Source organism: Salvia hispanica, chromosome 5 (genome assembly GCF_023119035.1).
Source record: "Salvia hispanica cultivar TCC Black 2014 chromosome 5, UniMelb_Shisp_WGS_1.0, whole genome shotgun sequence".
NCBI lineage: Eukaryota > Viridiplantae > Streptophyta > Magnoliopsida > Lamiales > Lamiaceae > Salvia > Salvia hispanica.
Genome location: NC_062969.1, coordinates 3,101,666 through 3,123,916, shown reverse-complemented (window position 1 = coordinate 3,123,916; position 22,251 = coordinate 3,101,666). Strand labels below are relative to the sequence as shown.

Genomic DNA, 22,251 nt, shown 5'->3' with positions numbered 1-22,251 from the left:
ACATAGGCTAACCTTTGTCCCTTCAAGTTGACCAACGTGTTCAATGATCGTGAGTGCATCAGCCATAATTTGACAAGGATGGTTAAAGTCTGTCAAGCCATTGATCACAGGGACAGTGGCGTAGTTAGCAAGATCTAGAATATCCTGCAAAACAAAAACACTGATTTAACATACATAGTAAAACAACAGATTTTGAAATAACAGACCAAACTGCAACCAATTCATTTCATTATCCAGCCCTCGAATTAAAGGGACATGCACATTATGGCTGAAGTTGGTAATGTTGAGAAACAGATCGGCGAACAATCCTCCTTAAGCGAATGCATATCGGAAATAGGGAATATCTACTTATTTTAAGAAGCAGGAACATTTAAATACATATATTGGCTTGGCTGTGAGATTTAAGAACCCAAGTCATACAAATATCAATAACATTTTCTTTTTACTAACATACCAGTACGACTCATGGAAATGATCAAATACATGAAGCATAAACATTTTCTATTATTATACACACGCCTACAATGAAATACATTTTGGAATGTAGAGTAAACAAAAAGAAGCAAAAGATTAGACAAAGGTTCATCTTCAGGAAAAACAAGAGGGCTTTGACATTACAACCGAGACAGTAGAAACCAAAGTACACGTGCATTCAGAAGTTGGATGCCCCTATGTAATTACTCACCAGCATACCTGATGAGCAAAAACTCGTGCCATAATGATGTCATTATAGCGAGACAGTACGCGAGCAACATCGCGAGTTTCCTCTCTCTTACCCATTTGGATATCATCAGGCCCAAGGTACAGAGCATGCCCTCCGAGCAAATGAAAGCCTGTCTCAAACGAGACTCTTGTCCTCATAGACGGTTTGGCAAATATCATAGCCATAGTTTTTCCTTTAAATGGGAGGTATGTCCTTTCTCCTGATTTAATAAGAGCCTTGACCTCCTTGGCCCGATCCAAGATCTTAAAAATAGTCTCCTTGTCAAAATCATCTATGTGAAGGAAATCTTTAAGGCCTAATTCCGCTGAAATATCAAATTCATTTCCAAACATCAATAGTGATAATCTGTAACTGTTGCTAGCATATCAAATGAATTAGAAATCGAACTTTTAACACCTAGAAACATACATTTTCCATCAAATGAAGAAATATTGAGCTTTGACTTCACTAGGATAAAATTATTCCCCCCAAAATTGAAAAATATCAAGGATCATCAGTGAAGAACATCGGGAGAGGAAAAAAAGGCGCGAACCTTTAAGATTGACAGAAGACGAGGGCGGCGCAGAAGAAACAGCCTGGCACGAGATTCGTTGAGGAATTGCAGGAGTGGATACAGAGACGCTGGGGAATCGGAGGAGGTTTTTAGCACCGCGCGAGTGCGAGGACGACGATGAGAGCGGAGCTGATTCCGGTGAGGAAACGGAGGAGAGGTGGCAAGAAATGGTCGCCGCCATTGATTTGGGTTTGAGTGTGGTCTACTGGTTAGTGAATTTGTTGGTGTGATTTGGTAGGGATGAAGTCAATTGCCCAGCTGATATCAGCCATTTCTTGCGGGGAAACGACGCCGTTAAAGTTAAAAAAGTGTATACTAGTACGTAGGAGTACTTTTATAGTTTTATTATCTTATTCTTTCAATAAAGTGGAGTACTATAATTATAGTTTGTAGGTTAAAATAAACATCTATGGAACGAATTTGCGAATTTAAACTATACATGATCTCAACTAGCCATAAACCAATAATATTTGTAAATCGATTTGCTTTTTCGTTTTTATACATAAGTTTTAAAAAACTTAAAGGGCTCATGCGATACGATGTTCATTACTAGAAATGAGATCCAATCATGACAATAAAGCTGGTGGGCATTTACCAAACTATCCATCAAATTTTTGGATTTCCCTCCATTCACATATTGCATACAAAAGTTTATCGGTATCCTTAATTCTACATGTATACCCATTTCGCCGTTCTTGAATAAGGTTGGATCTAACAAGTGCGATTTGTGTGTGCAGTCTTATATCCGGCCGCTAAGTGGAGGGGCCATAGTCCGGCGAGGACATAAGCTTGGGTAGTTGACTTTTTTCGTTTTGCCGCTTTAATCGACGGAAGGGGTAGAAGAAGGAACTACGAGTAAATGATAGGGACATATTTGTCCGAATGCATGGAAGGGACTTGCGTGTTGTCAGCCAAATATGAAACACCATAGTCCATCAACTATTTCTTACTTGGTGGGACTAGTATATTTTATTCAAGTCAATATTTATTTCTTACCTTTTCAAATAGAAAGAAGCAAACAAGCACTAAATATGACTAGCTAGCCACAATTTAGATACACTATACATTTCATTCCATTCTAATTGACATTTTTTTTAATCAAAATTCATACTGATAAACATTTTAAAAAAAAATTTCTAATTTTTATTCTCTTCACAAGAGGTCACATTTGTGCATTGAGTCACATTTGTCAAATCCACGATAGCAAGCCCAAACAAACGGTCCAAATTCAAGGCCCATTCAAATTACAATAATTTTTTTTTTCTTTTCAACTCGAGCCATTGCATTACACTGCCGAGATCGGATTTCCAGCGCCGTCGCTAGAGAATTAAAGTAATCGGATTTTCCGGAGGCGCGAGGCGGCGGAGTGATGGCCGCTATCAAGGAGCTGACACGCGATCTAGAGAACAAAGCCAACGATTTCAGAAAACTTGAGAAAGGTAAATTTTTCCCAACCCCTCTCCATTTTCTAAAGTTAAACCCTAGCGCGCGCCGATACACGCGAACACAGCAATCGAATTATCTTCTATTGCTGTTTGAAATCAAGTGTTTGTATGCAAATGCGCAGATATTCAGAAGAACCAGCAAGTGAAAAAGAAGTACACCATTCAGCTCGGCGAAAACGAGCTCGTGCTCAAGGTAGTTTGTCTTTATAATCTGAGTTTGAGCTGCGGTTTTATAGTGCTTCAGTGAGTTTGTGATTTTCTGCTGGATTGTTTTTGAAGGAACTGGATTTGTTGAACGAGGACACGAATGTGTACAAATTGATTGGTCCGGTGCTAGTGAAGCAGGATTTGGCTGAGGCTAATGCCAATGTTCGGAAGCGGATTGAATATATCTCTGCCGAATTGTATGCTCTTCTCTGTTTGCTGATGTTTGTTTTTAGGAAAAGTCTGAACATAATCATATACATATATGATATATTTACTTGTTGAAAAGATTTGCACACATAATGTTTGTGGATGGATTAAGTGGGATTCATTTGATTGGAAGGGTAGTTGCTATGTAAGGTATGGAGCTGGTTTGGGAAATCGAATGTCCTTTGCTTAAATATGATTAGAAGTTGGTGCAATACTTTGACAACTAATGCACTGGTGTAATATCTTATTAACTGATTAATAGTAATAAATTTTTTGTTTATTGTTTTTGGCATGTTACTCCGAGGTGTTGAATGTAGACCTGCAGAATTCATTTGGTTGCTATTGCTTTGCCATTTATATTTATTATTGTTTCTTGCACCAGGAAACGCTTAGATAGTACTCTTCAAGATTTACAAGAAAAACTAAATAGCAAGCAAGAATCGGTTTGTCAATATTCTTTTTTGTTCTTTTTATGTGAATTTTGGAGTACTGTGTATCATTGTGTCAAAGTTATTCTTGTCACAATTTGTTGTCCATTTCTTTTGGCATTTGGCAATTGGCATATAATGAGACTTTCTCTTCTTAAGATTTAATTAAGAAAGACCTACTGCTGCTTGGAGCTTGTCAGACAATATTATGATGTTGTATAAGTTCAAATTATTTGAACGAATAACTGATACCATTTGTATCCTGTTAAAAAAATGATAGCATTTGTATACTTGCCATTTGTCATGGGATTGGATTGTTCGTGTATCTACTGGGACATACTATTTTAAAATGAATTATATGAAATTTTCAAATGTTTGATAAGGAGTATTACTTTGTAAAGTTTCGTGAAATTGATTACTGCTTATGCTTTTGTTAGTATTCTAGATACAAAAAGGTTTCCTCTTTGAAAGAACATACTCAATTCTTGTTTACTGCACCTAATTTCAGTTCCACCTGAATTAGCGAGTTTAGTAGCATCAATTTTATTTACGTTCTTTCGGTGCATTTTGTATTTTTTTCCATTAGTATTTTCTTCTAGCATCCCGTAGCTCTATCTTCACCTGATTTCTTAAATACGATTGTGCAGATTGCCAAGCTACAACAAAGAATCCAGGCTCTTCAAGCTGGAAAAGCAAAGGCCTAATATGTACGTGCAACCCCTATCACTTGGTTCACTTGAACATAGACGTGGCCTCTTCATATCAAAATTGCAGTTCATACATTAATATTTTCTGTTTTGGGTAAATGATGAGGACTTTAGTCGCTGTGATACCAACTCCGTATTGTCATATGCATAAGTTGAAATCATTATTGGGGGATGATATTTTTCTCATATGGAATTCATAGTCGTGCTATCAGTCATGACATCTCCTGTAAAATTTTGGCCGTGCACGACTGAACTCAGCCTTGTAATTTTAGTTCAGATCTATTTGTCTGTATAATGGATTTTGTCTTTAAAGTTTGACTGATTTGTTTCTGAACTTTTTCTAGTGAGTGCGTACCATTCTTTGTCTTGACTCCATGAGATGAATTTAGAAAGGGAAGAATTATTCTGGGTTTAGGTTGAAATCCCTAAATTCGTTAACTCAATGAATTGATTTTGCTGGAAGAATCATGCTGCTTTTAGGTTGAAAAGGATTAGATAGGCAGTAGTCTAGAATATAAGAAAGCTTTAAGGTGAAGCTTAATTTAATGATGGGAAGGAATAAAATAACATTAGAAGTTCTCCATATCAGAAGCTTTAGATAAGAAGGAACAAGCAGCCATCTTTGAACACATTTGCCTTTGAAACCTAGCTATTAGAGCCTTGATTCTCTTTTGAAGGGAAAGGAATACGTGCTAGCCATAGAAATGCTCAAATTTGGTATCAAATGAACTCTCTAGAGATGTCACGTTTATAGTAAGTCACGTGTCTCTCCTTTGGCCGCATAATATTGTTTTTTCGAATCTTTAGAATATAGAAGAAGTATTTGAAACCTGCTATATTTGTCTTGTTACTAGTGATTATTCCATGTCTACATACGGTTCATTCATACATGTATAAATTGAGCGGAGGGTTTTTTTACTGCAGGAAGAATATTCTCATGATTACAGGTTTCTGTAAAAGTGATGGTTGTTTTCAAATGTCTGAATTTGGAGAACCGTCTTCGATGCCATATTAACTGGCAATCAGCTTATGTGTCTGTGGGTAAGGCTGAACATAGTGGCTGCTCTCTCATCTCTCACTTACCACATTCATGAAGCAACTTCTGAATGGAAGGCATGATTTTGATGCTGGACAATCGTGGATAAATTCTCATGCATATATACCATGATGACATTCTTGAATCTTGAAACTTAAGGCCCCACGTAGCACTCGGGGCCGATTATGTGTTTGCGTACTTGATAGATCTTTCAGATTTTGGTCTTGTTAGTGTGTTGCAGAGGTTATTTTTTGCAGTTTTCTTTCCAGTTCTGGATCCTGTTAGTATATATCAAAATTTATTATTTGGGACGTTTTTTTTAATGGCAGACAGTGTTTGTCACTGATGGAACTCCACTTTCCGTCCGACTTGCATTAAGCATACCACAAGCGTTCATCCTGAGCTAGGATCGAATTCTCCATGAGGTTCATAGTTTAATACATGAATTGTGTGGCTGCACCAACAATATGAATATGATCATATGCTATTTGAAAAATTATACTTTGCTAATATGAAAATAATCACATGCATTTTATGGTACCATGATGGTGATTTTAAGATATTTGCGAAAATAATTGTTTGTTTGTAGGCTGGAGTTGGGGGTTCCACCACATTACCTAGTTGCATCTCCATGCCCATGTGTTTGTTGTTGTAGATCTTGAAAATCATGTCTCGTTTCATTTTTGTATCATTATTGTTCAAATGAAATAAGTGTTTTTTAATTTCAATTTGAATAATTGTTTTTCAGCATTTGATTAATAATTGATTATTCCATTATTGGTTTTTATAATTGGCACTGTATTATTGTAATCAAGTTTGTATTAGTTTATATTTCTTCATCATTTGGACCTCAAGTCCCTCGTAACATGTTATGTGTATACGATATACACAAGTTGTTGAATAAAAATCATTTCATCGTACTGCACTTGGAAAAATTAAATTAAATTAAATGTTCACCCCTTGTGACATTTGAGCGTTTGCGTAGCATTAATCCAGCAAAGAAACGATTTTCTATTCTTACTTTAAAATATGAGTACTTATTGATAGAAATCATTGTAAATGCAATAACATTGTGTTTTTAATTTGAGTAAAGGTCAAAAGGATGTAGATGAAATTGAAGTGTAAAAATAATTAAGGAATTAATTAGAGTGTAAAAAATCAGAATTAAAAGTTTAATTTGGTCAAAATCGGGATTAAACTCGTTGACCGTTAGTTTTTAACGGAAATGTTGAAGGAAGAATAAAATGATCAAAAATTTTCATATGTCCAGGACCACAAAATCTAAAAGATAATGTTTAGGACCAAAAACGTAAAATGACCATATGTTCAAGACCAATTTTGGCCTTTATTCTTTTAATTTTCATGATAAATATGAATTTTTACACCGAATGACTATTCTTTCAATCTTACGCGGCTCACATGAAGAAATGTAGAGCGCGCCTTCTACGAATAAGTTTGCTTTTTGATTTTTCTTTATTGAAATGTAATCTAAATCAATCTTTAGCCAATCAAATTACTTAGGTAGTGGTAACAATCAAGATGACAATATTTGAGTTCATGATGAAATATATCGTGATATCGACATATTGTCCGTTCCTTAGTGTTGTTGTACTAAATCAATGTCCCACTTCTCTTTGGCTAGTATAGACTAAATTCCAACCTTTTTATCTAAATATCAAATTAAATGATGTAAAACAAGAAGATTTCTACAAGATATTACGACTACGCAACTCTCAGTTGCGAGGATAATATTAACTAGACTCCCATTCTCATTAGTGGTATCGCAATACAAATAGTACTTTGATTATCATTATCAAATATCTCAAATTTACTTCGAGATATTTTTAGTTTTTTCTTTGGTCCTACAAATGTGGCGTTTTCATTTATTTATAGATAGCAAAACAAGGCTTTTCCTCTCATAATAGGGATTGAAGAATAGATTGTGGTCAAGGGTGAATGAGAGGTTACACATCTTTCAATTTCGAATTTGACCATGCAAAATAAAATCTTTATGTACTCGTACATTTATCAATCATTATTTTGGCTTTTGTGTATTCGTATTACTATTTCAAGAGCATTACTATACTTTACTGGTATTAAATTTATCATAAATTAAAGGGTTAATTACATGTAAAATCAAGATATTTTGCCAAACTCTGACTTGTTTCACGTCTTTCAAAATTTGAATGATAAATCATGAAGTTTAAGGAATTTGCAATTTTCCCACAATGTCTTTTTTCATGCATGAGTTAGTTACAAGTATGTGATCAATTGCCAAACTCTGATTTGTTTCACGCCTTTTAAAATTTAAATAATAAATCATGAAATTTAAGGAATTTGCAATTTTCCCACAATGTCTTTTTTCATGCAAATACAATGTTGAGTTAGTTACAAGTATGTGATCAATTGCTAACTCATCATTGGACTGTATTAAAAATGTCAACACGATAAAATTAAAATGTCAACACATAATTTTGTTGAACTTCAATATAATGTGTTGATATTATGTGTTGACATTTTGATGTCACCGTATTGACATTTTTAATACACTGTATTGATGAGTTAACAGAGTTATTTTAATGATGTGAATGAATAGTTACACAAATGTGTATTAATATGACGTGGATAACTAACCACCACCGATAATGTCATTTTGCAGCCAAGAAACTAAAAATAAAATAATTTTGACCAAATAAAATTGAGAATTTTCAAAATTTTACGATGTACTCCTTCCGTCCCACAAGATTATACACTCTTTCCTTTTTAGTCTGTCTCACAAAAATATGCACTTTTCAATTTTGGAAACTCTTTTCTCTCTAATGAGGTGAGACCCATTAGATCTCCATTAACAATACTTTAATTTAATTACTTTTTCTCTTTACCTCTCTCTTATTTTATCAATTTCACGTTAAAACTCGTGCCGAACTCAAAGTGTATATTCTTTGGGTACAGAGGAATACCATTTATAATTTGAAAGATGTGAAACAAATATAAAATAATTTTCCGTAATTTAATGTGTAGTTAACTCTAAACTAATAAATTACCAATTCAGCCACAAATTTACAACACTTCATATACTTTTATAGATCACCGATTTCTAAATTTATAAGTAGAAAAATATATTCGGTGCACATACAAAAGTCGAGAATAACATCTTTCACCTAAGAATTAAATATTGAAGTTGATTAATTGTGGCCTACATGATGAGTGCATTTTCAGTTCTTGACCAATCTCATCTCGGCATCTATTTGGACCACGCCAATCATCAGCTCCTACATTAATGTGATAATATAATGTAATAAAATAATGGCCATTACCCAAATTAATTGCCAAGGTAATTACTTCACCATTTGCTTTTCCTTTAGTTCAATATTTGACTAACTTGAAAATCTAGTGTTTCATCACTTCATGCATTATCAATTCTATATATTTGGCTAACCATTCCCCTCTTGACAGCAATTCGATTTGAAAATTGTTCCTCCATAACACAAACCATTATAGAATTAAATAATACTCCCCATTATGCAAATAACAAGGTTAAAAATTGATTTTTTACTTTTTGAGATCAACCTTGATTAACTAGAACAAAGAATTATATGTAGACATTATAAATTACTTATACATAAGCAAACGACGAACCAAATAGTACTCTCTCCGTTCCATAGAGACATTTCATTTTCTGCACTCGTTTTGATAAAATGATATTAAATAGTTAAAGTGGAGAGAGAGTAAAGTAAGAGAGAGAATAATGTAGAAAAGAGTTTTATCTACAATATTATCTCTCTAACTTTACTTTTTCTCAACTTTAACTATTTATATTATTTTTCAAAATGGATGCGCAAAATGAAATCCTTCTATTACTGTGGAACGGAGGGAGTAGTAGTGTTCTTGACATTAAATAATCAGGAGAGTACGTCTGAAGGATTCTTGTAACCTCGCAATCCGTGGCCAAATTGTATTTGCAACATGCATGGTCCCATATTATTAAAAAGTAAAATTAAGTGAGGAATTAGATAGGAAGAGTAAATGAGGGACCACAAGGGCGTGTTTGGGTGGTTGGATGAGAAAGACGAATCGGCTCTTATTATGTTGCCATTTATGAACCAGAGATTGGATTCAGATAGGAGATGCATTATTTGTCTTTGGTGTCATCAATGCGGATCTATATGGGGTCAGGGTTCGGCTGACCCCACTATCAACTCCCTTGAGAAACTCAAAATTCCGGCCTTTGCAACCGTTACCGATCCCTTGGTGCGGTACTTTCGCCCTAATCTTTTCGAAATTGGACACAAACATCTCTTTCAAGATTAATCACAAATGGTGACTCAAAGAATATCAAATGATCTAGCCAGGTTCATAGTTTCTATACCAACAATAAAAACTATTTAGTCCACTTGCTTTAGAGATATACATAACATATTATAAAATGTTGTATTCTCTTTAAATTTTGAGATATGCCTATAATATAGTAGATGGCAATAAAGGAATTAGAAGTACAATATTATTATAAAATGTTGTATTTTCATTGACCATAAAGTGAGGATAAGTAGATGGGAATAAAGAAAAAAGTGGACCATGAAATGAGAGAGTGGGAAGTGCCTCATCTCATCACATGAAGCGACATTAAATTAAAAGCGTGTTTTAAAAATGAGTTTTGGAATGAATACATGCAACTGGACATTCAACAACAAGCCACATTAATTGTTTCAACTTCAAATAAGGTCCAACGTTACCATGTCTTCATCCCCTAGTTGACTAAACAATCCTAAAATATATTATTAAATGGCACATGCATTATTCTCAAGCATTATAACATTATCATTTAAACGCGACAAAACAATCCTATAATATATATACCACCATTTTTTTTTATATATTCTTTATAATTACATAAGGTCAAATAATTAAATTTTGTGTAAAATATAAATTAGATAACGAAAGTATTTGTGCATTCTTAAATGTCATAAAGTGAGATAATTTTATGAAACCTTTTTAAGCTGTATTCGTTGGAACTTCTCATTCGGCTTAGAGTTATGATGAGTTTATATGTATTTCTTTTTTTTTTGGTGGATGAAGATTGATGGGCTACTCGTTTGTTTATGTTTCTTTTTCTGTTTCTGCTCTGACTCTAGATAAAACGTGTACTTTGTTGTTACGTTGATTTCATTAAATTTTTTATTTTATACTTTAAACTACTCTTGAACTGCTAGCTCGTCATTTTTTTGGCCTGAGTGTTTTTAACTGCTTGGAAAAAGAAAAGCTAAACTAAAGAAAACTTAGATTCAGATGAAACGATCATTTGTGGACAGAATCTTGGAGTAATGGAGGGATGCACATGGGAAATTTTCCATAGTATAATAATGAGGGGTCTCACCATTTGGAAATTGGAGCTACCGACTATAAAAGTTTTCATCCATTTTTCTTTGGTTGTACATCCAAGCAATAATTATTTGCACTAATGTAGATTTTTTGTTCCAATTTTCAAATGTCAATATTAAGGCTACTTTTTCATTTGACCTATGCTATTATTGCATAGAAGAAATATAGATAAGCCTGTATATACCATCGTATTTATGTCTAGTATGTTTTTTGAAAAGAATTTGAGGGAAGTAAAAAAATGAAAACATTGATGTCATATGTATTAGTATTGCTTAGAGAAAATGATGTACTACATCTCATAGTCTAATCTTATTGTACTTCACATCTTTCGAGCTTTTGACTTGTGGTGGTTAATTTAGTAAGGTGAAATTAATGGACGAGAAGATTATATATTCAAATTTAACACACACACAATAAATAATTGTTGTGAATTAAAAGAAAAAAAAACACTTGATCTTTTTACGTGTTATAAAATAGAATCGCAAAAAACAACGAAATAAACATATACCTAAAAGTACGAACACAAAACTAAGAAGCAAATGAACAGCACACATCTTGACGTTATCCGCCAACCTTATCCATCAGATAGCAGTGGTCACACATTACTTCCAAATAACCACAAAACACCCGGCACCAATCAAGCTAACCAAAAAGAAATAAAATGCCATAAAGACAAACACACAAAAATAAGCAACACAAACACACACAAATGATCGAAACACCATAGATGCAAGAAATATAAAAAAACACAAAGTGAAATCATAGCACACATATTACCAATATATGTATTGTACACTAAATTAAAACATGAGATAAAAACAATATAATCGGCATGAGATAGCTGAATAGCCGATTATAGAGATAGGGTGGAAAGATAATGAAATTATTAATTTGATGAAAGCCAAATAGATGCATTATTGGTAGCATGAGCATCCTCGAAGCTCCGGCACAACTTGGGTGGTACCATTTATTGACTTATTCGAACAATTAATTTCCTATAGATTTTTTTGAAGTAATTCACAATGTGTGTAACTTTGATCAACGGATTGTGTGACCTTTTATGGATAGATTTGAACAATTAATTTCGTGGATAATCTTTGAAATGTTTGAGGTCGAATATGGTGTTCTGTATTTCAATTTCGTATTTTATTTCATGCACGTTGATGGACCATATCTATAGCCTATTATAATAGGTTGGGGTTCACATTTAGTTTTCCATCTTGGAATTAAGGACCACAAGTCATGAAACGAACTTCTTCGAGAGGAGGACCAGTAGCAGTGAGTTCTAGGACCATGCATGTTGTGTATTCTTTTTTCTTTTTATTATTCCAAAATAAATAAATTCTTAGAAAGAATTATGCTTAATGAAAGGTGGGTCAAATTAAACTAATATACATCTCTTTTAACTTAAAGTTATTCGAAATCCAATCAGAGCATGAATACATATGAGATAAAATAAAAGAAGGCAATCCACAAACTAAAGAAAGACCACGATGCTACCGACCTTGATTTGCGCCTGTCTTCATTGTATTCACGACATGTGGTCCAACCCAAATAATTTTCAAAAAATTAATAGGAAGAAGAACAAAATTTTAAATATTAATATAAAAAACTGAGTCCTAAATGAAAAATGGTTAAGAAAAAGAAAAATGAAACAAAAATCACCTTTTATGTGATGTCCAACCCAAATAATTCACAATAAAATCAAGAGGAAGAAAAAGAACATATTAGAAATGGACCACTCACCCCTTAAAAGACCTTATAAGGGAGAGGGTTATCCACACTTATATAGATTAGATTAGATTATCAAAATTTAGAACTGTTAATATAAAAATATCGAATCCTAAATGAAAAATGAGTTAGAAAAAACAAATGAAACAAATTCACTTTTTTGAGAAATTCCAAAGCTAGAAGGAAGGTATATTCCTTATTTATCTTTTGAAAAAATAAATAAATATACATTTTTAAAATTAAAAAATTTCAAAGGAAGTAAGTAAATTATCATTCCAATTTCCAACAAATAAAGAACTTCAAGAGTAAAAGGTAAAATGAAAAGGGTATTTGGATATATAAAAACTTAATAGTATTGTAGTATTACTTAATAGGAGTAGTAGTAATTATGTAATGTTCCATCCATTTAACTATCCGTTTCATTTTATCGCTCCCCTTTATTACTTGTCTCATTTCATTTTTTATTACTCCATATAATAAGTAAATAAGTAATTCTTATATTCCAGTAACTCACACTAATATTTTATTATAAAATTAATATATAAAAATAGTTCACTCCTTGCATTAATTTTTCAACCCGCATTTCTTTAAACCCAAGCCTCTGAAAAAGTAGGAGGATGTATAGGACTTTTAGTTAATGTTAGGCTTTACCTCTTATTTACCCTTCTCTTCTAGAGCATAGTAGAGTTAGAAGAAGGGGCATGATTGGTTCTGTGGTGTGTAGAAGAGCACAAAAGAAAGAAAAAAGGATGATGCTCATGTATAGTTTGTGAGTAAAGATAGAGAAAGAAGCCTTCTTTTTGTATTTAAGTTCACACACATCATGACCTCCTTCTCCATGCAAGGTCAACTCACTGTTTTTTTGCCTCATCATCCAAACACTCCACGTTTCTATTGTTGGTGTGTGGGTCTTTTGTGTTATATGGACTTCATAATCCAACTTTATAACTAAAGTCTTTAACTTAATTATCACCACATCCGAATATTCCAGATTGCATTTCCCAAACTATTTTAAAATAAACCCTCAAATTCAATAATACAATCATGTAAATTAGGGTTTTAATCCGATTTAGTACCTTATTACATACAAACAATTGCCGGTCTACATAGAACTAAGAAGGGGCTTAAGCCCCCACCAAGATAATTTTTTTTAAATTTTATTCATATACCAATGTCATTTTTGGATTATATATATCTTTGTGCAAAGGTTTCTATGTGCGCAGTGCGCCTGATGTAATGGCTCTTCTTAGGTTTAGACTTGTTGTTTTGCTTCGTTGGTTGGTTGAGTTGTTCTGTTCTGTCTAGACAGTGTTGTCTTGTTTTTGCTGTATGGTTTTGCATTCGTGTAGAATTCTTAGTTGCCCTCTTAAAGTCGAACTTTTTATAATATCATAAAAGAAATGTCTCAAATTATTAATTCAATTTTATAACCTAAACAAACTTTTGTGTATATGTGGAACTTTTTCAATATGATTGAACTAACATAAGCACACATATTGTTGGATTGATTAGGGCTAGCTGTCACTATACAAATACATCACTGCAGACATACATACATACATGAATACAATTTTATTATCTCAAAATTGTCCACGTCAATTTGACCTCATATTTTTCCCAAGATATAGGATGCATCGTGGGGTTCACGAGTGTGACATGCTACATTCACCTAGTGATTTATTTTATAAAATATGCAGCCTATATGTCTAACTTTGGTTAAATTAAACCACAAATGTATTACGTACTTCACATGAATATAGTTGGACTCATATAATATGTATGGACTAAATTAATTGGGGGTGGAAACTTGTTAAATAAGTAATTAATTTGTACCTCAATTAATAAAGTAATTAGGATTAATTAATGTCACTTCTAATTAATTAGGTGTTGCTTCTTGAAGCTAATGAATACACATATATTTGGTCCGACAAACCTAATTTCTACTTCTTTGGCATCAAATTTGTACGATAAACTTAAAATCGAATCATATATGACTTAGGTAACCAAAGCAATCAATTGTACTATTATTCATAATTAACATAAAATAAATCTAAAAAATCGAGAGATAAGGTCAAATTAAGGTGGCTAGCCCGATTATAAACCGTGTCTAAATTGAATTACACGTTTAGCAATAATACTAATGAAGGCTCCACAAGATTCTTCTATGGGTCGGCAAAAGATTTTCCTCAAATCACGAATAATTTGTTTTGGATAAATTTTATTATATTTTTTATTTTTCAAACTGTTGCATTTTTACGTGTCCCGCGGACCTCACTCGTTAACTACCACTTTTCATCATTGAAATTATTTTATTAATATTTGATACTACTTTGTAACCACCAGATTTTTCTTCTATCCCACCTGCAAATAACTGATTCTCTCCCTGAAAAATCAAGAAAATCCTATTTATGGTTAAAAAGAGGAAAAACTAGAGAAATGAATGCAAAGAATCTCAAATTTAATATATGAGTATAGTATATTATTATATGATAATTTTCGACACGACCTGAAAACCCAACAGACCGACACGAACAGACACAAATCTAATGGTTGAGTTGTTATCCGAATGACCGGGAGCAATCGAACCCGTACAATTTGTTACCCCTACTATCACTTAACACTAATTAAAGTGCTAACATCATTAATTGAAAAGAGATGCATTGGCTTGGACCATGTAAGTTGCAGCAGCAAACAGAAATCCGACAACGGCATCTGATTGGTCCACGTGGCATCCCCAAGAAGCGACCATCCTCCATTGACATGAAATCATCAGTTTTTTTTTTTTTTCCTTTTTAACAGCCATTTTATTGACTGTTACAAATTATAATCAGTCAAAAAAGAACTAATAAAGTATCTTTAACACAATGTTCACGGTATATTGGAAAAAGGCAACTTCCTTTAATGGAAAAGGAGGAGCTTTCCCGTGCATCTCTTCACGACTATATAAACCACACAACAACAATGCTTCAACATACTCCAATCTCTAGCAGTAGCTGAGCCACATCTCGCGATGTCGTTCGCCTACTCCAAGAACTTCCTACGGCGCTTCTGTGTCGAGGATTTCCAGACCGGGGCCGAGGGGACCAGCAGTAGCTTCTTCTCCAGCCACCTCATTCCCTCCCTCGGAGCGAGGATCAATCAAACCACGAGGCTTAGGAAGCACATCATCTCCCCTTTCAGCCCCCGGTATAGGTACGTGATCAGCACCTCATATTTTACCACTCTTGATTTCTTGTTTTCTTGATATTCTTGATTTCTTGTCTCAGGGCATGGGAGATGTTTCTGATTCTCCTGGTCGTCTACTCCGCGTGGATCTCCCCGTTCGAGTTTGCATTCCTTCCCTACAAGCAAGACGCCATGTTCGTTGTGGACAACGTTGTCAATGCCTTCTTTGCTGTCGACATCGTCCTCACCTTCTCCGTGGCCTACATGGACAGCCAGTCGTATCTTCTGGTCGACGATCACAAGAAGATAGCGTTGAGGTAATGCATTTTTCGGTTAATGTGTACGGAACCAGCATAGGCCAAGCCCCCGCTTGAGCGGCTGTCCGCCTATTTATACAGAGTAAAAGCCAATTTTTACCGAGATGATTAAAAATGGGATAGAACTATGTTTATTAATTTTTGTTGGTATTAGTGTCATAGAAGAGGGGATATTTTTGTTTATAAAATTTAGAGAAGGGATATTATCTTTTTATCCTATTTGTATTAATAGTAATAGCAATATCTTATGTGGATTCATTATATCTGTATTTTATACTTTATACACTACATATTTTAACCTATTTTGCAATAGTTTCACAATATCAATATCTATGAATATAAGAAGTAATCTCTCTGTCCTGTTAGAAATGAAACGTTTTTTTATATTATCCTATTAGAAATGAAATATTTTTAAAATAAAAAATAATAATATCTCTACTTTTCCATCTCTCTTACTTTACTCTTTCTTCGTTAACTTACAGAACAACAGTGCATAAAATCTCGTGTCAAAAACAAAACGTTACATATATATTGGGATAGAGGGAGTATTAATATTTGCTTTGCGCCCATATATTGATAATTATTATATGTCACCGTGGACAACAAATACTGCTGGAATTGACTATCTGCTTTCAAAGATAATAAGAGTGTCAGTGTCGCGTTGTCTTACGTTAAATTTCAGTACCGGCTTCTTTAAATTTTTCTGGTTCCGTCACTGATTTGTAGTAAGACGGTAAGTGAAGTTGTTGACCTGTTTGTGTCGATGTTGTAACGAGCAGGTATGTGTCGACCTGGTTTGGTTTTGATCTCTGCTCGACGGTGCCGTTTCAAGCTCTCAGCATACTCTTCACAGATCACAGCGGCGGATTAGGCTTCAAATTACTCAGCATGCTCCGGTTGTGGCGTCTCAGACGGGTCAGCTCCCTCTTTGCAAGGTCCGTTGTCTCTCTGAGTTAACGTTACCTTTTGCTTAGAATGCTTCGTCCCGGATGACAACCAACTCTTGCTTCTTTCATTCCTTCAGGCTCGAGAAGGACACCCGGTTCAACTATTTCTGGACTCGCTGCACCAAGCTCGTGTCGGTAAGCCCGTGCGACTCTCTGAATGTTTCATGCTACTATGTGTTTGCGTGTGGCGATAAAACGTTGAATATTGCTGTTTTTCCCCGACCGGCTTCAGGTCACTCTGTTCGCGGTGCACACTGCTGGCTGCTTCAACTACATGATTGCTGACAGGTATCCCGACCCGCAGAAGACGTGGATCGGTGCAGTGTATCCAGATTTCAAACGGTTGAGCCTCTGGGACAGATACATAACCGCAATGTATTGGTCCATCGTGACTCTAACGACGACAGGTTACGGGGACTTACACGCGGAGAACCCGAGAGAGATGCTGTTCGGAGTCTGCTACATGCTGTTCAATCTCGGACTGACAGCATACATCATAGGAAACATGACAAACCTCGTCGTGCACTGGACCAGCCGCACGAGAACCTTCGTAAGTTTTTCATCCTAGGCTTCTTGGAACCTCTGTGCTCACTCAAAAAGACAGCTAAAGTTGGACCTCATTTGCTTGTAGAGAGACTCTGTCCGTGCTGCTTCGGAGTTTGCAAAGAGGAATCAGCTGCCCCCGCGGATTGAAGACCAACTCCTGTCGCATATATGTCTCAAGTTCAAGACGGAAGGGTTGAAGCAGCAGGAGACGATGAATGGCCTGCCGAAGGCCATTCGTTCCAGCATTGCACATTACCTGTTTTACCCCGTTGTTCAAAATGTCCGTCTCTTCCACGGGGTTTCTCAGGAGTTCCTTCTCCAACTGGTAACTCTTCTTACCCCCGATCTTGATCACTTTCTTCACCTTTACTTCTATGTTTCATTTTCTGAGCATCTCTGTGTTTGAATGAATAGGTACCGGAGATGGAGGCTGAGTACTACCCTCCAAGGGAAGACGTTATTCTGCAAAACGAGGCTCCAACAGATGTATATATACTGGTCACCGGATCAGTGGTAAGTCAGTTGCTCGATTTTCATAGATAGTGTTATAAAATAACTGAAAAGGCTCTACTTCCTAACCTTCACATTCTAACTGTCTTTTTTTTTTGCTGGCAGAAATTTGCTGTCAAAATCAACGGACAGGATCATGTAAGTTTTACGAATCAGTATACCGTAACACAGTTCACAATATATAAAGAAAGATCGACTATTTGACATACACTGTCTGGATACAGGTAGTCGGAAAGGCTTCTGCAGGGGATATTTTCGGGGAGGTAGGAGTCTTATGTGGAAAGCCACAGCCGTTTGGTGTTCGAACGACAGAAGTCTCTCAGATATTGCGGCTGAACAGAAGCACGTTTCTCAACATTCTTCATGCTTATTCAGAAGACGAGCGCGTTGTTATGAACAATCTTTTCATGGTAAATTTCAGCAAGCAGCAATAATTTTTACCTCTTTTTGCAGATTCAATTGTTCATACTTGCTGATTTTTACATTCTGTATCAAGAAAATGAAAGCATGCGGAGGCTTCAACGTAGAGGGCCAGCATGATCCAAGTTTGTACACAACAAGATGTTTTGATGGAGACAGCTATGGTCACACTCGGTATCAAGATAGTTTCCACAACGAGGCAGTGAAACAACATACAGTAGATATCGAGAATTCAAGTTGTACGACAACACATCAAAAAGAGAATAACAATACCAAAGGAAGCAAAGCTGAAGTGGATTCTTCTACAGAGGACGACCAAACATCTCTCAACGTTGCTATTCGACAAGGTAATATAGAGATGATCCGTTTTCTGCTGGAAAGAGGTGCAAATGTGAACATACCGGATGCGAGAGGTTGGACACCAAAGGCATTGGCAGAAATGCAAGCAGATAGAGGCATATACGACCTTATACTGAATTATGAAAATAAAAAGAAACATGGGAGCATCAATGATGTGACCAATCATGCACGAGCAGTAATCCCGGAGAAGAAGAGAGTCACCATTCACATGAAGTGTGAAAATAGTAAACATTCGGAAAAGAAGCTTCCAAAGCTAATAGTCCTACCTGATTCAATAGAAGATCTACTCAAAATAGCAGGTATGCATTATTCAAACTTAATATATATATCTTAAAATCAAGGAGAAACTCAGATATTAGAAAATAACACTTACCTCGTCGAATATATGACAATGGCCTCCTTGTGGATGCAGGTAAAAAATTCGGAGATGACAGCCTCACAAGCATAGTAAATGCAGAAAATGCAGAGATAGACGACATAAGTGTCGTGCGAGATGGTGACCATTTGTTTTTCGTATCAAGTCAGAGCAAAGATCAAGCATAATGTGAGCTAACAACCACAATAACTAATAACCACATGTGTAGGGCAAAGCCAAGTCAAAGAAATAATAGTATACAGACATTTTAACACTGACCTATCATTCTATGTGTTCTTTATGCTAATAACAATGTAAGAAAAAATCGTACAATCATTACATGGTTGTCTTACAACCCCACTGGGTATGTAAATTCTAACTAATTGCATAACTCAGCAATCACCTAGTGAAACTTCCGGCAGGACTTTTACCAATCCATAGATGTGAGTCTCAGTATATTAAGTTCCTTCCATATAATATTTCATACATCATTAGTCACATACAAAGTCAACCTAGAAGTAGCTGATGCAAGCAGAAATTCACCAATCTTCGAACTCGTGAATTTGATCCGAGGGATGACTGGCTGTCGGGATGAATTATCCCTACAACTGGCAAGTGGCAAGGCCTGGTTAAAACTGAATTTTGAAATTCTGCCTTCTTTAATTCAATCTTCTTTATCAGAGCAGAAGAAAAACAATTAATAACAAAAATCTACTCCCTCTGTCCCATTAGAAATGAAACGTTTTCCTTTTTGGTCTGTCCCATTAAAAATGAAACGTTTCTAAAAATGGTAACAATACTCTCTTTACTTTTTCTTCTCTTTTACTTTACTCTCTCTTCAATAACTCACAAAACAACACTACATAAAATCTTGTGCCGAAAAGCAAATGTTGCATATTTCATGGGACGAAGGGAGTATTTTTTAGTAACTATTAGACAGAAAGCCTAGCTAATAAATAACAAACACATACTTGGGATCTTCTGTGATAAGATAAACAGTGATTCAACCGTTTCGGGGCGCAAGAGATTGTGACGCTCAGCATATTTTATAACTATGTCGTCCACAAGGAACACCTTCCTTATGTCCGTGCTTGACATGAAATTGGATGGTATTTGCAAGTAAGTCTCAGAATGATCACTTTAAGACTATACAATAGGGGTTTGCATTCGGGTTTCGGTTCGGTTTTTCGCTCAAACCGAACCGAACCCGAAAAACCGAATTTAGGCTAAAATTGAAACTGAACCGAACCGAAAAACTGAAAACCAAAAAACTGAAAACCGAACTTAAAAAACCGAACCAAACCGAAAAAACCGAAATTTCAAAACAAAACCGAAAAACCGGAAAAAAAATAGTATATTTTAATACATCTAATTTATTTTATTTTATATATACTAATAGAATATAAATATATATAATATAAAATTAATATAATATATATAATATTTATTATATAAAAATATATTAGAAGAATATATATTATATGTATGATATAATATACTAAATTAATAGGATAAAAATATATTTAAAATATAATTCGGTTTTTCGGTTTTTTTTCCGCCCAAACCGAACCGAACCGAAAAACCGAAATTTTTGTATTTTTAAAACCGAACCGAACCGAAAAACCGAACCGAATTTCAAAATTTCAGTTTGGTTCGGTTTGGATATTCGGTTTTCGATTATTTTGCTCACCCCTACTATACAATTTACATTATTAAAGTGCAAACAAACAGAGGAGAGAAAAACACAAACCAAGTATGCTATTTCTTGGGCAAGACCAGTGGAAGTTAAATGAAAACATCTCATACCACTTCTAAGCCAAATCTTCCGCAAGCTTCAAACTTTCCAGATTCTTGAGGTAGTTTTGTTTCATGGCCTTCTCTTCTCCTTTGGAAGACCCTTCGTGGCACCAAACATACTTATTTATAGGAAGTTTTAAGTCAATAGTGGCAAGTTAAAAGAAAAATAAGCACAACAATTATCATAAGATGGCTACAAAAAGGATTCCTATTTGGACTAAAGCAGATGATCCATTTTGGACCTCGAAGGCCACAAGGCAATTCTCCTTTGAAACTCGATGTAACTATCATTAACAAAGCATCTAAACAAACAAGAAGTCGACATAAAGAAACAAATGCACATTAACAATCAGAAACCCCTTAAACCCATTACATTTACAACCCCGGATAAAAAATTTCGCACCATTATTTGTCCACAAAAGAAATTAATTCGCTTTATGTATTTTTTAATTGCGCTCAAGTTCAATTTACACATCTTCATATCGGCCCACGAGTAACAATCAACAATTTTCTTGATTCCCACAAACACTGGTAGAACGACGACATGCAAAATTAAGAAATAAAAATGAAATCTTTAACAAAAGAAACCGCCGGGAGATCTGGAAGGAAACAACACGAACCTTGAATATCGATAGCGATCACCGCTTGCCGTATACTTAAATTTAGTTTTATTTATTCATAAAACTATAATATATACACCATAATTTTAAAAATACACATTAGTTTTTCAAAATGATTACTATAAGTATTTATACTCCCTTTATCCCACTATAAGTAAGATGTATTCCTTATTGGGTCCTCTCACTATAAGTGAGACATTTCCCTTTAAGGGAAAAAAAACAACACTGTATCTTTCTCTCTTACATTAGTCACTTGGTAATTTTTTTTACTGCAACTTTAAAGAAATTGAGCATTTCATGATATATATTGCCTAGATAAATCGCTAACTAATTAGTAATCTAAAATTAAAATCAATTTTTAGCCGCTAGATTAAGAGATCCAATGTTAAAATAATATAAAGTGCATTATATTTTGAATTTAAATAATTAATAAATAAATTTAAAGGGTATTACGGTCAATTCTCTCTCATCAAAATCATCTCAAAACTTTAAATTTACGCAACTCTCTCGATTTAAATCATTTTTCGCAAAAATATATCAAATTAAAGATAATTTTGTAAGGATTCCTGAGATCTCAATTGCATATGTTCCGACGACGTCCGGGTGATGAAATTTGATAATTTATATTTCATTTTTCGTACATGTTGATTAGCAGATTTTTATCAACAAATGCCAAAAAAAAAAAAATCTCAATATAGATTATAGTGTATGTAAAATATATACTCTGTTGATATTTTCTTGCACTTGTGTTGAATTCTCATGTCATATTGTTGATATTTGTAATATACTACTCCTTC

The 22,251-nt window shown here is 34.6% G+C and overlaps 3 protein-coding genes and 1 long non-coding RNA gene across 10 annotated transcripts in view; 2 read left to right on the top strand and 2 right to left on the bottom strand.

Moving 5' to 3' along the window:
- The window catches only part of LOC125186235 (ornithine transcarbamylase, chloroplastic-like), a 12,899-nt gene extending 11,347 nt beyond the window's left edge, over positions 1-1,552 (bottom strand). The window contains exons 1-3 of the mRNA XM_048082588.1: positions 1,257-1,552; positions 694-1,028; positions 13-144 (exon numbers count right to left, since the gene is read on the bottom strand). Coding sequence (XP_047938545.1) covers positions 13-144; positions 694-1,028; positions 1,257-1,458 — 669 coding nt within the window. The 5' untranslated portion in view covers positions 1,459-1,552. The remainder of the gene's footprint in view (positions 1-12; positions 145-693; positions 1,029-1,256) is intronic.
- Positions 1,553-2,544: 992 nt separating this feature from the next.
- Positions 2,545-6,035, top strand: LOC125186856 (prefoldin subunit 6-like). Of its 6 annotated transcripts, none has more exons than XR_007170515.1 (7): positions 2,546-2,716; positions 2,845-2,915; positions 3,002-3,126; positions 4,212-4,271; positions 5,196-5,312; positions 5,637-5,732; positions 5,897-6,035. XR_007170515.1 is itself a non-coding variant. In XM_048083328.1 (6 exons), the coding sequence occupies exons 1-5, from the start codon at positions 2,647-2,649 to the stop codon at positions 5,284-5,286; spliced, it is 417 nt and encodes a 138-aa protein (XP_047939285.1). In that variant the 5' UTR covers positions 2,546-2,646; the 3' UTR covers positions 5,287-5,312; positions 5,897-6,035. The 6 variants fall into 6 exon arrangements, 3 of the variants coding, with proteins under 3 accessions (XP_047939285.1, XP_047939286.1, XP_047939284.1); XR_007170516.1 differs by lacking the exons at positions 5,637-5,732; positions 5,897-6,035 and adding exons at positions 3,519-3,579; positions 4,949-5,024 and having other exon boundaries at positions 5,196-5,622; XR_007170517.1 differs by lacking the exons at positions 5,637-5,732; positions 5,897-6,035 and adding an exon at positions 4,949-5,024 and having other exon boundaries at positions 2,545-2,716; positions 5,196-5,622.
- Positions 6,036-15,295: 9,260 nt separating this feature from the next.
- LOC125191196 (potassium channel KAT3-like) lies at positions 15,296-19,322 on the top strand. 2 transcript variants are annotated; one of them, XM_048088706.1, is made up of 11 exons: positions 15,296-15,609; positions 15,684-15,899; positions 16,679-16,834; positions 16,924-16,981; positions 17,079-17,396; positions 17,478-17,717; positions 17,807-17,905; positions 18,008-18,040; positions 18,127-18,312; positions 18,399-18,984; positions 19,097-19,322. In XM_048088706.1, the coding sequence occupies exons 1-11, from the start codon at positions 15,428-15,430 to the stop codon at positions 19,111-19,113; spliced, it is 2,091 nt and encodes a 696-aa protein (XP_047944663.1). In that variant the 5' UTR covers positions 15,296-15,427; the 3' UTR covers positions 19,114-19,322. The 2 variants fall into 2 exon arrangements, with proteins under 2 accessions (XP_047944663.1, XP_047944662.1); XM_048088705.1 differs by having other exon boundaries at positions 15,305-15,609; positions 18,399-18,981; positions 19,095-19,322.
- Positions 19,264-21,485, bottom strand: LOC125191197. The gene is made up of 4 exons (XR_007171063.1): positions 21,455-21,485; positions 20,788-20,934; positions 20,009-20,127; positions 19,264-19,662 (listed from the first exon to the last, which is right to left on the bottom strand). It is a non-coding gene; the product is annotated as an uncharacterized LOC125191197 (long non-coding RNA).
- Positions 21,486-22,251: the final 766 nt, after the last annotated feature.